The following is an 18,024-nucleotide window of genomic DNA, read 5'->3' as shown; positions in this document are numbered from 1 at the left end:
TTATCCAACCAAGCTATTTCAGTTTTTATTTTTAATTAATTTTCTACAAATTTCTAGAATATTTTTTTCACTTGGAAGTTGTGGGGTAGGGTGTGTAAATAAATGGAAAAAAAGTCTAATTTTAATGCACTGTGTACGCTATAACATAATGGACTTAAACTAATCAGAGTGCCTTTGAGCTCTCTGGTCTTCGTATGAAGCACACCTGTGCTCCCCTGACTGTACGAGTCACCCTACACAATACACAGATGGTCCTTTACTAGTTTTGCCATTTTATTGACCTATATATGTTTATATAAATTGACCCATACATATTGTCTCATGATGTTTGTGCATAATTATAACCTAAACATTCAACATGATTATGGGAGATCTTCCTTACCTTGCCCATCTCATGTTACCAAGAGATTCGGTTACTTAAAACCGCTCTCATAGTGTATCAGTCTATGATTAAGTGTAGTAACACTCTTTATACCCTCTAAAAGGTCCATGTATGTCTAGGTACCCTTCTCTCCACAAAACCCAAAAAGAACAAATACAATATAGAGTGCTGTTTCAGATTTTATTTCAACAAATCAACATACATCTATGCTTATTACAAAGTTCAGAAACACTTTTTTTTTTTTTTTAAACCATGTACACAACCTGCCATTCACCAAAATCAAAGCACATTATATTCAAACATTAACACATCCCTCCACAACTCCTCCTAATGTACCATCCGAAGTCCATTGGAGTTTGCTTTTTCCAGCAAATCACAAAAAGGACAGGATATTCAGCAGAAAAATATGGATATACCAATACCAAGTTGTTTTCCAACACTTAAAACATTTCTACGACGTCACCCTGTGATCGTTCGATTGATTAATTCTACAAATCATCTAACTAAAAGTGGCTGCGTGGCTTTGAAGAGAAGGGGGGTAGGGGGCAGATATATTGTTGATTAACACATCCACTGTTTGTGCTATGAAGCCATAGAAAACTGTTGATTCGTCAACAAAAACACAATCAGAACTATCAACAGAAAAGCGAATACCATTTTATTATGCAACAATCAATTCAACAATTAGTTAATTGAAGTATTACACATTTCAAACGTAACACTTAGAAAAGGGCTTGCAATTTCAGCTTAACATGTCATATCATTTGCTAAAAGTAATACAATTATACATTAAGATAATGTAAAAACATTTTTCATAATTACAAATTATGTCAAAGCTTCCTTTATTTACAGTATAACTTTGAACTCAGTTCTGGGTTACTAACACTGTCTTTGGTGGATAAAGAACTCTCGACAACAAAGGATGAGTTTAAAAACAGGACTGTACCTTTATGTTTATTTGTTCCACGGTCTCTCTGGTGGGAACATGGCTTCTTTTAACAATACAAAACTAAAATAAATTCTAGCTCCTGTTTTGCAGCGCTAACTAAACGGATCCCTAACATTTCAGTCAGACCGCTAATTTGGCTTAAAGACTTTAAATATCTTGTTCACAAAATCAGAGATTTAATATACTTTGTTTTAATGTACACCACATTCCGGTCTATACACAGGTCCTTCCCTTCACACAGACAGCTATTGTTTTTGAAACCTGTCCTTTTATACCTGCCTGGTTTGTTAAATTACAAACAAGTGTTCTTGGATAGCTATGGCATTCTGGGAGATATAGTTTTTCATTCCTCACTTAAACAGAATACCCACCCACATTTTTTACTGCTCCCCCCCATTCTAGTTTTCTGGATAGGTTCAGGAACAGTAATTTCATCTCATCACAGTAAATCTTCATCAATTACATGGACATTAGATTTAAATAGCTTTTTCATTTCTTTCCTGGCTTTAACCATTGTTCAAACAAGCTTATAGCCCACTTACATTTTGACTGAGTACCTCTCAAAAACCGATCACTGGCAATAATAGTTAGGTCTTCATCTGTTTTAGGTTTAGCAAAATGTAATTTTATTCTCTGTTCCTGGTTCACAATTTATTAATTTAGTTTACAAATGCCACTCATGTTCTACATCTAAAACACAGTCCTCACTCCTATGTTCACTAACAGACATTTTTTGTCTATGTAAGTGGGATTTCAAACAAATTAACTCATGACAACATTTCCACGATGCGAGAGACAAACATTAACGTTTGAACTAAGCGTAACAAAAGAGCAAAAAACAAATCCAATTGCCAAGTTAACAATCAACTGAGTCTCATTATCGAACGAGTATCAATCAAGAAGAAATGTTTTAAGGGGCATAAACAACTCTGTGTTGAATCAGTAAGAAAATAATCCACAGTTTCTAGATTCAACACTTACTGTTGTTTATCCCTTACTTATTTGGTTTGTGGCAATTTCAGAGCAGTTAAAAGTGGATGGCTAAAAAGTCACATGACCTGCTGCTGAAAAACTAAAACCAAGCACAGGGGCAGTTGACTGACCCAGTAAACACAATGCATTATTAATATGCTATTCCAAGATGAATGGTACTCTACTGAGCTGTTAAAAACAGTTCTGAACATTCTATATATATCAGAACAAACTCATTAGTAACCCTGTAGCTGTGTTCCTGCAATACCTGATTCATGATCATTGTTGCTTTGATGTTATTAATTCATCAGTCAACATCGGCCAATAGCAAGCATTAGCCAGAGCTCGAAGCAATCCAAATGGCAATCCAGGTTATCCTTTACTGTAACGACATTTTCTATTTTCAATTCGGATTCCTTTATCTTATCACCTGGTTTTACTCACTTGTCTTGATATTTACAAAAGCATTAGCTTATTTTTAATGAATTGAAGTGATTTTTCAGTGTAGCATGCACATCTGACACTAAAGTATATCTTTTAAGCAATCATAAATAACAAACAATTCCAACCTTGTACACTGAACCAAGAGTCCTTATCCTCATCAGTCTATTCTAATTTAAATTAGTGGTTTTTAAAAATCAACTGACAAATGCAACAACTAAACAAACCAAAAAAAAAAAAAAAACCCCAACACACAAACCCTTTCTCCGGTAATCACCTGCGTATAGGTTACTGTACAGGAAATTAACGTATGTTTAGAAGGTGTGCTCCTGGTCCCCCTACTACCTGAAAAATATCTGCCCTCTATCCCTTCAGTAAAACACACCTACTTAAAATGAAATGGAAGTATAGTTATTGAATTTATTATTAAAAATATATATAAAATACAAACCTCCTAAATCTAATATAATTGACAGGGTGGCTATAGTCCAGTGGTGTGCAAACTTTTTATATGCTGCCCCTTTTCTTAGCATACATTTTTGTTGTGTCCCCCCGCCGATACACATACTAAAATGTTCGAACTTAACTTTATATTTTAACAGTTGTTTTTTTTTTCTTTCCCCGGACTTAACTTAATAGCTTTTCCCCCTAGATTTAACCACAAAATGTCCAGATTTAGCTAAATACATAAATGTTAAAACACATTCTTAAAAGTTTTTAAATTTATACTTTCATGAATTGGTATTGCACGCTGCAGAGTTGCCCTTACACTCCGAGAGCCAATCTCTCCGCTTCTCTGCCTTTCTGCATACATTGCCAAAAAAAAAATGTACAAATTTTAAAACTTAAGAATGTGCTTAACATTTATGTATTTAGCTAAATCTGGACTTTTGTGTTAAATTTAGGACAAATTTGCGATTTACATTAAATCTGGGGAAAAAAAAACCATAAATATTAATGCTTTTCTTACACTTGTCGCCCTATACACGGTGGCAGACATTTTGGCTTTGTTCACTGCAGTTTCACTCACGCTCGTCACTTCAAACATCATTTCTCTGGGTCTGAAGTCCTACACTAATTGTCAATGGCTCATTTGAAAGGCAAGAACTTGGGACTGATTAGCTGTCATTTATGTAGTAAAGTTTTCTATCCTTTAAAAAAAAAAAAAAAAAAACCCTTACTGATTCTCCGCGTTCCCCCACAGGGGCTTGTCCCACATTTTGCATACCACTGGAATAGTAATTTGGTTACTTTGCACTGCTGCTGTGGAAAAATAGCAAATTCAAGGAGATCATCCTTCTGGACCAGTGATCCTGATTGATACCTACCAGCAACAGAACTCCATTCAAGCATCATCTCCTAAAAAGTGTGAGATTATGGCTGTAATTTCAGAGTGGTTAATGTCACACAAACTGGGAGAGTGAAGTTACTACCAAAATACATCTGAATTTAAGGATTATCAGCTAAAACCGATTGGTAAGATATGAATATGGTTTGTCATTTCATTTCTTAGGCTGCATTCAGTTTGTGAAAATTTGATTGACTAATTTCATAAAATCTTGGATATTGTCATCATACAATATCTATAAATTTAAAATACTTGCTTCAGACAAACTCAAAAGGAAAGAAAAGCAGTCACTAGAACAGAAATAACCATAAAACATCTACAGAAAGAAAAAACCCTTAATGGCAGAACTCATGAAAAAGTTAACACGTGGGTGAATCACACCGATTCAATTTTAACAATACTATTTTGTCTTTACCACTGCAAACCAATACAAGAGAAGAATTTAACTTTTTAGTTGAAAGGATTAAGGATTATTAGAGGCTCATGCAACTGCCAGACTGCCATTTATTATTATTAAATTAGTACAAAACAAATTTTTAAATTGCATTCAATCTTTCTATCCAGCTAAACCATTATAACCACAATGCCCATGTATAATTTTATATAAACCGGACAAGCGGTAGCCAACAAATAAATATCAGATCACAGTGCCCTATGTTGACCATATGTGGGATAGTTTCTTGTAACAAAAGTTGCATCAAATTCTGGAATGTTTCCAAACACCAATCGAGAGGCTTGAACAAAAAGGAGGTAATTGTTACACCAAGCTTCCTCCCAATTTGATTAGTGGATCTTACGAGAGGGTCAAAACGTGTGTCTTATGAATAGCCCCACTAACAGTGTTCTTGGTGATGTATAGTTACTGTTGCTATGTGAACACTGCTACTGTGAACGATCAGTTCCCTGCATTTAAGCTTATGGTACCGCTGCTTTCAGTTGCACATAAAATAATGGGCTCCCGTGTGGGTAACACAGTGGCTCAGAACTGTATAGGGGAGTAAAATGTTGCTTCATTTGCTGCTGGTTATGAATTAAAAAACAAAAAACACTTTGGCCAACTGCTGTCATGAAAGATGCTTTATAAAAGTGCAATATCGTGCTGTTTTTTCCAAGATAAAAAGTGAAATTCAACACGAACCTTGAGTCCACCTGTTGGCACAGCAGCAGCAGATTCTGGTAAATATGTTCATTTTTAATCCATCTCCCATTGGTACAGAATAAAATGGTACTGAACAGGAATTTACACTAGCAGTCCCTGGCCAAATTATCACCTAAATCAATATGTCTTGCACAATGCTGTACATTTGTTTTTACTGATTAAATTGGGGTTTAGAAGCTTTTTGACCATTAAAAAAGAAATCAAGGACTTCACAGGATCATTTCTTGCACTTTTCCACCATGGGGAATGTTAGTTGGCAGTTATCAGTGTCATCTTTCATTTGTAAAATATGGCAAATTTCAAGTTATATTTTAATAAACACAATTAGATGATTATTGTTGTACTTAAGCAAAGCAAATGATAATTTTTAGGTTTTATACAGACAAATACATACATGCAGTGCTCCCCCTTTATAAGGCAGCCCTTTATACTGCGGAAAAGGTTACAAGGAGGTACGATCATTGCTCCCATTTGCTCCATAATGCCATTAGACTAACACTAGAAGTCTCATTATCAGGCAGAACACAAATAGCTGATTCTCTTAACTACGGCTCCCAACTACAGCGTTATAAAGGGGGAGCACATATATATATATGAATATAAGAGAGAGAGATACAGTGCAATCAAATGCTTTATATTTCCCTGCTGCAGTAATAATGTTATAAAAAGATGTGGATAGATGGGTTTCGATTAAACATATATCTTATAGTAAATCAGGTTCGAGAAGCTGCTGGGCTATTCATTGTATAGACTAGGTTTTGTGTATCCATACCTTTTCTTCCTGAATAAACAAAAACACTTGCAATTTTCCCCACTGAGTCCGTAATAATGCAAGCGCCCACAACCTCCATGTCACCTGTTCTTGATTCTTTCAGCATGTGTCTACTCCACAGTGCACTTCAACAAAAAAAAAAAAAAAATATATATATATATATATATATATATATATATATATATATATATATATTGTTTAGAAACCGTCCCAGGGTTTCTCATCAGTAACCGTCCCAAGGAGTTTCTTTCATCATGTGTGTCTGTATTACTATACACTTTTGCTTTTATTTCTTCTTGTTTCACACAGCAAGTCCTGAGATTTGAGTTGTCAAATAGCTACATACAGTAAAAAGGAAAAAACACACCAAAAAAAAGAAAAAAAAAAATCAAGCCTCTCAATTTGAATCTGAGGTACTGTATTTTGCTTCTAAGCAACCCTGGCAAGTAAGCTAAAGAAAGAAACTTCAGATCAATATAGTATTGATGTCATGATTTACAAAGTCCAGTTTTAATCAAGCTTCAGATTACAGCTGGGTGAGAACCTTCTGTTTTGCCAAAATGGACTCTGTAGTGCTAAAAGCAACAAACAAGGAAAGCAAAGAGGAGAAAAAAAACGGCTCAGTCTTGGGCAAAGTGCACTTATGACTTATTGTGGAAAATATGCTGATTTTTGTTTGTTTTACAGTCAACCAACCAGTCACCTTTACTGGGGTGATCTTCACTCCAATCCCCATCCCAATATTGTCTCGCCATACCAGAAGAATCCCTTTTAGGCTTTTCTAAAAGCCCATTCCTCAGGACTACCTCATGCTGCTCTGCTTCTCACGATACTTCAATGATCTCCATACTGCCGGAGAAACTCGACTGGCTGCCCACTTTCCCCAGCTCCTCTGGGGATCGGCTCTCTGACATGCTCTCCTCGAACTCCATCTGACAGCTTCGCCGCTTGAATTGCTTCTCGAAGGAGCTCTCTTCATGCCAGCTGCGCCGTGAATTGCCCCGGTCACCATGTTTCTGTCGCCTGCGCACCGCCCCAGCCTGCTCGAAGCCAGTTACGGGCAGCTGGCCACAGCTGTAGGCTGAAGAGTAGCCAGCCCCTGCTGCCCCTCCTCCAAATATGGCTGACATGGAGTAGAAGCGAGAGGACTCAGGAGAGAAGTACCAGCTACCGGCCAGAGAGGAGGCAGCTGCGGGTGCCAGGATGTCTGAGTGCCAACCTTTCAGCCCCACACCCGAGCTTGACTTAGGCAGGTGCTGCTGGCTGCTGGACAGGCCAAACAGGAAGTTGGCAGCTTTGTGGTTGTCATCCATGCTGCCGCTCCTCTGCAGAGTGTAAAGGTGTGATCTCTGCGTGGGGAGAGAGGTCTTGGGAATGCTGGGCTGCCTGTTGATGTTGCCGCTATTGCTTGGATCAACTGTGACTGTCTGTTCTGAGTCGGGGCTCCTCTCAGGAGTCACCTGTTCCGAGACCTCTTCTACAGGAGAGAACTGGCAAGGCTTGCTGCCTTCCACGTAAACGGATGGCTTGTAGTATTCCACATTATCCTCTGAAGAGGAGAAGATGTGCGTCGCTCCGGCTACTCCATTACTGCCCGACCCGTATGACTTAATATCCAAGGAAAAAGAGCGCTTCAACTTGTTGCTATCCTGGAGCTGTTCTGTACAGACGTGGAGGCTGTTCAGGCTTTGTGCCAGCAAACACTCCTCTGCACTGTTAAAGATGAATGAATCGGCGAGTGTGCAGGGCAGTGTAAGGGGTTCTCTTAGGCTGGGATCTAAGCTCTCAGATAAGAAGTTTTGGCTGTGCGAGATTGTGTTGCCTCCGCTAAGCATCCTTTCTTGCCCAGAGCTGTGGTCACCGACCTTATCCAGGTGCAGCAGCTTCAACTTAGAAAGGCTTCCCATCTGCCCTGTCTGGTTCTTGATCTTTTTCTCAAAATCCAAAAGCTGCCCTAGAAAGTTGAAGTTGGGGGAGATGGTTGGTCTCTTCTCCTTCACGAACCTATGAAAAGAAAAAAAATAATTCAGTAAAACCAGTATCTTCTAAACTATCCTACAGCAGGCTAAATAAACACATTTGTTAGTAACATACTTCACCACAGCTGTAATTACAAAACTGCAAGCAGAGACTCAAATCGACTCCCTGCTCAAAAGACGTGACTATTTTTGTCTTCATGATAAAATGAACAAAAAACGTATTTGATTTTCAAATCCATGCAGCTCCTCTCTAACAGATGCAGTCATCTTGTAATTTTGCACATAAAAAGGTTCCTGCCATGGTTGTTAAGATCATTGCTAAGGAAATAGAAACACCTTTCTAGCCTATAGCAACATTCTGTGATCATAACATCACAAGTAGCAGGGGGCCTGGAATCAAAATGTGTTGGTGGGAAGCAAAGACAGATTTCTGATCACAGAAAATCCTGAGGAAAACAGTGATTTTTGAGTTTTGTCACAGACACGAAAAAAAAAAAACAACATGGAGAGTACACTAAAAGTACCTGCAGTGGTGGAGTTCACTTTTATTAATTATACAGGTCGACCTGGAGAGAAACAAGCAGGCTGCATCCTGCCAGCACTGTAAGCGACAATATGAACAAACTGCATTCAAAACATAGCACCGGTAACCGCCACTAATTTATACCTGTAGTTTTTTGTTTTTTTCAATGGCTAAAATGAGAATCTGAATTAATCAAAAACTCAGGCACAATGCAACAGTGGTATTTTTCCCCAAAATGAGTAGTTAGTCTATATTTGATATTTAAAAAAAACAAACAAAAAAAAAAAGCCAGGCCAAATTAAACACGGCAGAAAAAGCTTGATTAGGAGTTATTTTTCAGGTTTTGTTAGCACACAACTAAAAGGTAATGAATGCATCTAAAACGTTTCTAAGTCGTCAAATTTTGCCTAGTGAAAGTTTGAAAAGTAAATAATTTGGGAAGTATTTGGTGGTCACTATTCTCTTTTTAATGTATGTATGTATGGTTGTGTGTATTTTATCTATTTATTTATGGACACCATATCTCTTAAGGGAGTTGGCAATTTGTAGTTTTTAAAATTTCCCTTTAAATCCAATTCTGAATAAAGCACTGTTTACAGTACACAATTGTTAAGCTAATGCAAACTAATAAAAACTACAAACATTTTGAAGTTTACCTGAACTAATATTTGGTAGTCCAAGGTCAGTGCTAATCAGGGTCTGTGAAACTACAGCTTTATGTTTAAAGTCTTAGTTAAAGACTAACTAAAGCTTAAATCATTTCTTTTCTTTCTTTCTGGTCACGTCTTGTACTTTAACTTAAAGTTTTATGTATATTAAAGTATAAGACGTGACCGGGAAGAAAGTTTAAACAATGAATTTGTTTTTGTGCTTTCAGAACAGTATTATGTTTTGTTATGCCATTAGGACTCCAAAAGACATTTTTTTATTATTATTTATTTATTTTTTACCATCTCCTATGTGTTAAAACCTTGAAGTAATATCTCAACATGAAATTAAATGCCACCAAATTTCCTTTAAATATGGTTAATGCATCAAACAAAATTATAAAGGGGGAATGTCAATGTTGAGAAGTGAGGAAATATTAGATATGTTCTTTATTTTGTGGTATCATTCATTACTAAACATATAAACAGATTATAAATCGTTCAAGGAATCAAATTCACTCACATGGAAAGACTAAAACAAAGCAGAAACCGTGGACTTAATGAGGAACATAAATGGGGAAAGTATGACCACATTATTGTGCATCCTAATTCTGTATTTAACAGATTTTTAAATTTATTTTTTATGCATAGATTGCTAATCTCGTGTAAAACTAACCTAATTAAATCAAGATGTCTTGAACTGTCAGAACTAATGACTCGAAGTGACTCGAGCCAGATTGGTGACTCGGCTTAACAAGTCAAAAGACTCGACAACTCTTGTTGAGTCCCAATTCTGGTGACTTCTTGCAACTCTGCCTACATCCACCATATATCCATGTAAAAAGTTTGGCTCCATATACACCAATGGTCTAACACTATCAGTGCTAAAGAATGTCTAAACTATTTTTTAGATACGGAGAAGGTACAGGTAGATAGACAGGGTGTCTCTCTATACCCCAGATTCTGACAGTGCATGAGTGGAAGACTTTCGTTAAGGTGGCTTCTCTCAAATGCAGGTTTTATAAAATTAAATTGTGAATTTGGCATACATTCTAAACATTTGATGAGTAACATTAAAAAAAAACAAAAAACTTTGTTCGTTAACAAGCCCCATGTGTGATTTATCCAGTTGATCCATCTGGTAAAATGGCAAGTTGTATGTGAAGTCATTTCTGATTTCTTTGTCAACAGTCAAGTTCAAATTGGCTTTTGAAAGTGGTCCAAAATGGCTCAGAATGCATCTCAGAGCAAGTACAGACCTAGAGCTTCAGGGGGCCTAGGTGGCCCCCAGCCAAAAGATTGGTCCCCCCCCCAGGAGCTTCAGCTAAAATTATCAGTCACTTTCACCCATGCAAGTGTGAAATACAGACAGCCCCTGTATTATGTTACTATTAATACAATGGTGTCCTTCAGCAAGTTTAAACAAAACTGAACATGGGGTTCTCTAGATACATTTATACAGACGTTTGGACAGACATCCTTCTAAAGAAGTTTCACTGCAACTGGACAGGCAGATTTCTAGGAAATTTTTATAAAGCATTACGCTTTCCTATATTTGCGTTTTTATCTTGTATTAAGAAAAACATATTTCAGACAGTTTTACTGCTTTTTTGAGGTTGGCCCCTGATATGGTAAATAATAAAAATCTCAGCATGATATCAGTGTACCTGTATGCTTCGTCGAGTGACATGTCCATTCTCTTCATGATGTAGGCAATAGCAATTGTAGCAGATCGGGAAATTCCAGCTAGGCAGTGGACCAAAACGCGAGCATTTGATGCTTTAGCTTTTTCTGGAAAGACAGTGAAAAAAAAACTTCTTGACTCAAAGTATTTCACAATACATTTTCTTAAGCCAAAAGTGCTGGAGGAATCTCTCTAAAGCCAAAATCTAATTCTGTACTGGGCAATTCCTATCGTGGGGTCTTACACAATAGTTTGAATACTCATTGAAGTAAAAAACCTTTTAAACACTGGTGAGGAATTACAAAAGTTTTTGTTTTGAATATTACATATGGCAAGTGTTGTACTGCTTTAAAAATTCTTCTGTGTTGGACTGGAAACTGTGTTAGGTAGATATGGCGCATAAAACCATGTTACTAGATTCTCTTAATGCCCTAGTAATGCATTTTCCTATCTTTAATAGCTCAGTAGAAATGTCACTGCCCCTCATTATAATTTAGTTCTTTTAATTTCTAATATTTCCAATGCTCTCTGTGCTGGAGTGTCCCTTTCAGAGGACTGAACGCTGTACCTATGCCATTAACATGTAAAAACTGTAAAAGGCAGGATGGAATTGGCACAGTGCGTGTAAGTGGGGTTCAAATTGGAGGTGGACTCTGTCTGCAAAGGCAGCATTGGGGACTCCAACAGGTGTGGAACATGGAGGAGAGGACTGCTCTCTAGTGTGGCTTCTCAAGAGACCTTTTAACCTAAGAAAATGCTTTAGGAATTTCAAGTTAAAACAGGGGAGGGGGTGGGGGGTGCGTTCAAGTAAATAGAGGAGGAAAGTGGACCTTTAAATATTGGGGATTACACCATTAACATGTACTGTATATATACACTAGGTTGTGAAAAAACACATTTAAAGCCAGTATACAAATTATTTCTAAGCTACCAGAGTCTTTCCAAAACGTGTCTTTACCACAGCGAAATATCCAGACAGCAGTGTTCAACTTTATTGTGTTACAGAGCTTAAGGGAGTTGGACAAGCCAAACCTGACTGCCAAGATTGAAACACTTAAGGCCGCTACACACCAGACACAATGCAGCAAGCTGAAATGTTCAGTGATTTGTCAATTAAAAGAACCTGTACTTCTGATAAGTATATTTCACGCTATAGGCGACTCGAAAGCGACGCGAGGGTGACACCGGGGCTACACTAAATAAATAGGATTGGCTCCTGACAATAGCATTATAGATGGGAAGCACTGTAGTAGAAGCTTTTGTATTCAAGACTAATTATGACTTAAAGGGACAGTCAAACAACCTCAGCATTTAACACCAATTAAATTGTTTGTCTTATTGTAACTTGTGTTAAATTGTAACTACCCCAAGACAAAGTGGAACACAATAAAAGTGGGTTAAAAGGCAGAATGAGTGGCTGCCCTTGACACTCAGGTCCCTAAAAACAGGATTCTGCTGATGTACGATACTCATTAGGTAGAATCTGGTAAAAGGAAGTCATGGCCCAAACTGCAGCGTTGAAAATGTCTGCGACAGAAACGCCCCGGAATAACGCCCAAGAGCAGGGTTTTCAGAATAAGCAGACAACCGGCACGATCCAACGGCTAAAATTATATATGCGATGGCTACTTATTAAAAAATATTCAGATAATTTTCTAGTACCATTCAGTCAATCTTTTGTCGCACTATTGCGCGGTTTATTTATTTATTTATGGCTTCTGATAAACACCCCTGATACAAGAAAAATTTAACTGGTGTATAGCCAATAAGCACCGGAATGGTTCCTCAATTCACACTGACCACCACACACGTGCATGCGCATATATATATATATAAAAACTACTACTACAAAAAAATGCCCCTCCTTCCTGACTTGTACATATCGTTCTGAATACTTTAAAAACCCACCCTTTCTACTGAGTTAGTAGCACATTACTACATTTTTCTGGAGACCCCACTTGCAAGATTTAAAATGAGATTACAAATAGGAATGGAGGCTTGTTTGCAGGATTTAAAGCTGTATTACAGTTAAGATACAGAGGATTTAAAACAGAATTGCAAATTGTGGCAAAATGTAAAAAAATACTTCCCACACAAAAACCCCATAAGAATGTGCCTGTGACCATAAGGATTTCATTGTGGACGACAACAAAGGTAAGAAGGTACTTAAGTGTGCAAGTACTGTCAAGCATTTTGGAAAGTAACCAAAAACAATTTCATACAGTAAATAAAATACAAAAAAAAAAAAAAAAGACTTACATAAAACTTGAAAATAGCTAAAAAAAAAAAAAAAATAAGCACTGAAATTAAATTAACAAAAAAAGAAAAACAGAAGCCCTAGATATATTGAATAAGAGCTATACATATGCACAAAAAAAAAAAAAAGTATTCCTCTTGTTATGATTTTAAAAATATGTACCCATAGGGCTTGTCATATTGGGGTTTCAGGTATGGAGGCTGTATGCCTTAAAAAAAAAAAAAAAGGCATGATGGGATATCAGCTGAGCCCTTGTTGCCTTAAAAAAACAAATTTTTCAAAGGACATGATGTTGCATAGTCAACTGAAAGCCTGACGTGTCATTGTATAAATATTAGGTTTATTACAAACACCAACAGATTAACTCCAGTTTCATGCAACAACGGTGATGGAACAAGAACAGCGAAAAATAGAAATACACTTAAGGTTTATGTTACACACATGCCACTAACAAAATGCCCTTTTAATAAGGGTCTGTAATGCAACAAAAAGCGCAATAATTAACAAAAAAGAAGGTGAAAAGTTTACCATATCAAGCTGAAAATTTTTATTTCTGAACTACAATAAACTAACATTCCCTTTCAACGGAACGACAACCATTACCGAATGGGAAGAGCCCTCTCTGACCGCCAATCAATCACTGAGCATATATAAAAAAGCTGCCCTATCAGGGCCCTGCTGTGACAGGGAAGTCCCTCCCACCTCCTGCTGAAGAGGGACGTCCTCACAGTAGCATATCATCATTTTCTCTCTCACTTCACTGAGACAGGTGACAGATTGCTTTGTGCTTTCTTTGTCCGAATTTGGCTGATTTCGTCGGTTTAATACTGTCAAATTTAACTCATCCATGGTAGAATCATGCTTTTGAGTGTTATTGAGAGTACTCCTGCCTAATTCTCACATCAGTTTACTGAATGGAGCTGGTTTCGACCCCTCTGAGATTGGTAGGCGGCCATTACTCTCTTTCACTACACGATGCCTCATGTAGTTTGCCATACCGCGTTGAGAGCTGTTGTGGTGCTGTAAGAAGACTCCGTAGGCTGTCGGTGTCATCCTCTACGCCAATTGAATTGGCAACAGCGAACAAAAAAAAAAAACACACACACAAAAAACAAAACAGCTCGGGCCTTGCACCCCTCTCAAGCCTCAGGCTTTCCTAGCGTGGCTGCGCTGAGTGGCTGCTCTCCATGCAGAAAATTCTCCAATAGAACTAAGCGCAGGAGAGCAGCCCTATCCCCAACGGAGTCTCCTTCCCCGAGCCAGGGAGGAATGAGATCCATGGTCCAACGTCCTCCGCGGTACTGGAGGCCACACTCTCCCTATTTAGACAGGACGCTCTCCTACAGGTCAAAAATATATCAAAGATTGTTGGGGCTGATGGCAGCCACCTCGAGAATCCTTCCACTAGGGCTGCTGAGAATACGTCCGATTCAAGCCTGGGTAAATACGCTCAAGGTGCACCGGGTCTGAGATCGGTACCGGCTGGAGCGAGTGTCCAGACAATGCCGGAAGACACTGTCAGGATGGAGCCACCACTCCAATCTGCGCCTCGGATCTCCCCCCACTACAGACGCCTCTAGCCTGGGAACAAGGGTTATGGTAATAACCTAACATTATCTTTTTTGCCAGTCAAATCAGAGCGCCTAAATAAAAGTTCTGAATCAAAACAAAACAGGTTTATTTAGTCTGTTGCATCTTCTTTAGCAGCTGTAAATATCCCAGGTAAAAAACAGATTCAGTTACATTGTTTACCACGAGGAGTTTAAGCATGATTTAACTGCGCAGAAGATTCCATAGTTAGAAGATGAGCTGATAATAGCTCAGCCAAAGAAGCAGGCACAGTAATTTAAGATGTTACCATAATGAAAAACAGTAATGTAGCGACAGTTTTGTACTAAAGCAGGGTCAGCTGTTGCAGGGAAAAAAAAAAAAGTTTGTATTTCTCAAATTGTCAATTTTAAAGTGAAAGCAGAGCACACAGAAAAACACTTTGGGAATTAAATGAAATGTACTGCAGCTTGCTTACTTCACTTTATAAAAAAAAAAAAAAAAAAAAAAAAAAAAAAAAAACTGCCATTCACTAAATTTAGCCATTCACTAAATTTAGCTCTCAGATTGTGCTAATAAATATGACAATGTGCTTGCTGTAGTGTATTTAATATTGTAGATAGCTCCCATTGTATGCAATTTTCACTGAAAATTGAATATTAACATGTAATCCTAACAGCAGTCTTTTACATGTGGCCGGATCAGGACTTATTACAACTGTACACAACTACATGTGTGGTCACCAATTCCATACACATTTTTAGCTAGGTTTTGTATTGCAGGGGCCTTGATGCTCAGTCAAATTTCGTTCTTGTTGATCTTGCCTTGCTGTGAGCAGTGCTAAAACAAAGCTCCTTCACTGCACTAATGGAGAATTTTGTCAGACTGCAAGCAGATGCACATGCTTAAACCGTGCAAAAAATGCACCATTTGCTCTGAGATTGGTTCCCCCTACTACCTTAAAACTAATTGTAAACCCTAAGAGGTTGGACGGCCTCTTGTGGAATAACCAGTGATCTTTTCTGGTGGGGGCAGGTTGGCTAGATTATATGCAATCCTGACAGGGTCTACAATCCACCTCGACAGCCAGACAGGGCTTGTCTGTGGAACTTCGACCCGAAGCAATCAAACAATTGCTCTAAATTACCACCAACACTGGGTGCGTTTATATAATATGCCAATGTCCTAACTGCACAGAGCGTTATCTCTGTCAGACTGAAAAGGAGGAGGATGCAAGGCCTCAAATTCCACTGACTGGTTATGGAAATCAGAAATGCTTTTTGGGAGAAAAGCAGGATTAGTGCGGAAACCTTAGGCAGTGGGTGCATCGTCGTGCTTATCCTCTGCTGGAATGTTTCTCTTGCAACCAGCACAAAAGGTGAAACCCAGGCATGATGCAAGGTTGAAAAAACAGTTCAGCCATGCAACATATGTGCACAAGAACAGACAGTAAGTTGACTGTTGCTGAAAACTGTGAAAAAAATGGAACACTCGTAACAGCCTTGGTGTCAAACCGGACCGAACCGTGTCACTGGTACTGATTCTCGTATGAACCAGGTGACTGGTAACAAAATTGGTGCCATTAAAAGGTGATAGTACCTACTTTGGTACCGACCAGGTCACTAGTACCAGCTCTGGTACTGGAGCACAAATTTTGGTACAGATCAGGTGACTGGTACAGGCTCTGGTACCAACTGTAGTAAGTCACTGGTACTGGCAGAGCGAGTCACTGGTACCGAATAATACCAGGACAAGTGCCGTGCAGATAAAAGACCTGAGAAAGCCACTGGCAAACTGCAAGCATACACTGTAGAACAGACAGGGCCTGCAGTTGCCTGCTAACTAGAAAAAAATCTATTAGCCTTCGCTGTCAGTTCAGCAAAGCAAACAAAGCAACAGCATAGAGACACTAGGATTTATTATGATTTATTATTATTATTATTATTTTCTTAGCTGACATCCTTATCCAGGGCGACTTACAGTTGTCACAAAATATCACAATACAAAGTTCGACACTGTAAAATATCACATTAGAAATAAAATCAGTAGAAATTAAGATCCAATTCAAATAAGATCAAAATAAAAGCACACAGTAAATAATTACATTTAAGTTCGACTAAGAGTAAATTCCATTAAGAGCACGCAAGTACTGTAAATGGAGAAGAACGATTTCAAATAAGTGCAATTACAAAAACATGAATACAGATACCTATAAGAGTAAAATCAAATATAAGAAAACAGTTCTAATTAAGAGTAGTAGTAGAATATGGCAAAAATATGGAGCAGTGCAAGTACAAGGTGAGGCAATTGCTGGTACAACTGGGTGACATAGTCCATTATAGGTGAGAGTTCAGGTTTATCGATGCTGCCTGAACAGGTATCTTGGAGGTGCCAGTGGTCTGGGACTGAGCAGTCCTGATATCCGGGGTTAGGTCATTCCATCACGGAGGGGCAAGGGTGGAGGAGGAGCGGAATCTGAAATCGGTGTAGCAAAGGGGTGGGGGGCAGCGTACAGCTAATCTGCCAGTGGTGGAGGAGCAGAGGGGACAAGAGAGGGTGTAGGGAGAAATGATAGTCTGAACATAGAAGGGAGCATAAAAGGTCAAGGCAGCGATAGGCGAGCAGTGATAGGGAGCAGAGCAGTGGTGTAGTGTGGGAGAAACGAGGAAGGGAAAAGACAAGGCGAGCAGCAGAGTTTTGGATGAGCTGGAGTGGAAGGGTAGCAGAGGCACGAAGGACAGCCAGGAGGGAGCTGCCATAGTCAAGGCGGGACAGTATCAGAGCCTGAATTAGGAGCTGTGTTGAGTACTTGGCGAGCAAGGTGCAAATTCTGCATATGTTGCAGAGGAAGAAACGACAGGATCATGCCAGAGTAGAGATGTGCTGAGAGGGAGGGGTCAAGGGTGACACCAAGGTTCTTGGTGACTGAGGAGGAAGAGGGGGTGGTGGATTCAAGAGGAATAGAGATAGAGAGACTAATGGTGGGGGTGGAAGAGAGGGAGAAGAAAAGGGAGGTCTGATTTGCAAAAGTTGAGTTTAAGATGATGCGAGTGCATCCAGGAGGAGACGGCTGAGAGACAGGTTCTTCCATATAAATATATATATATATATATTCTTTTCATATATATATATATATATATATATATATATATATATATAATGAAAAGGCGCTAGCAAGAAGTTAATATCGACTCATGAAGAGCCGAGCAGCAAGGGAGAGAGAGTGTGAACTTAGCCGCAACAAGGTACTGAATCCCAGGGAGGGGCAGAGAGAGCTGCTGGTTTCACACAGGGCACACGGCCACAGAGGGGACTTAATCAGAACCTAAGCTAAAAAGAATTATCGCATTAAAAAGTGAAATT

General features: G+C 38.6%; 1 protein-coding gene across 1 annotated transcript in view; it reads right to left on the bottom strand.

Moving 5' to 3' along the window:
• Positions 1–6,251: 6,251 nt before the first annotated feature.
• dusp16 (dual specificity phosphatase 16) overlaps positions 6,252–18,024 on the bottom strand; it is a 48,192-nt gene continuing 36,419 nt past the window's right edge. The window contains exons 6-7 of the mRNA XM_041255294.1: positions 10,840–10,963; positions 6,252–8,027 (exon numbers count right to left, since the gene is read on the bottom strand). Coding sequence (XP_041111228.1) covers positions 6,848–8,027; positions 10,840–10,963 — 1,304 coding nt within the window. The 3' untranslated portion in view covers positions 6,252–6,847. The remainder of the gene's footprint in view (positions 8,028–10,839; positions 10,964–18,024) is intronic.

Source organism: Polyodon spathula, chromosome 7, assembly GCF_017654505.1.
Source record: "Polyodon spathula isolate WHYD16114869_AA chromosome 7, ASM1765450v1, whole genome shotgun sequence".
In the NCBI taxonomy this organism is placed as follows: Eukaryota; Metazoa; Chordata; class Actinopteri; order Acipenseriformes; family Polyodontidae; genus Polyodon; species Polyodon spathula.
The sequence above is the reverse complement of the archived record's forward strand: the minus strand, read 5'-3'. Positions and strand labels throughout refer to the sequence as shown.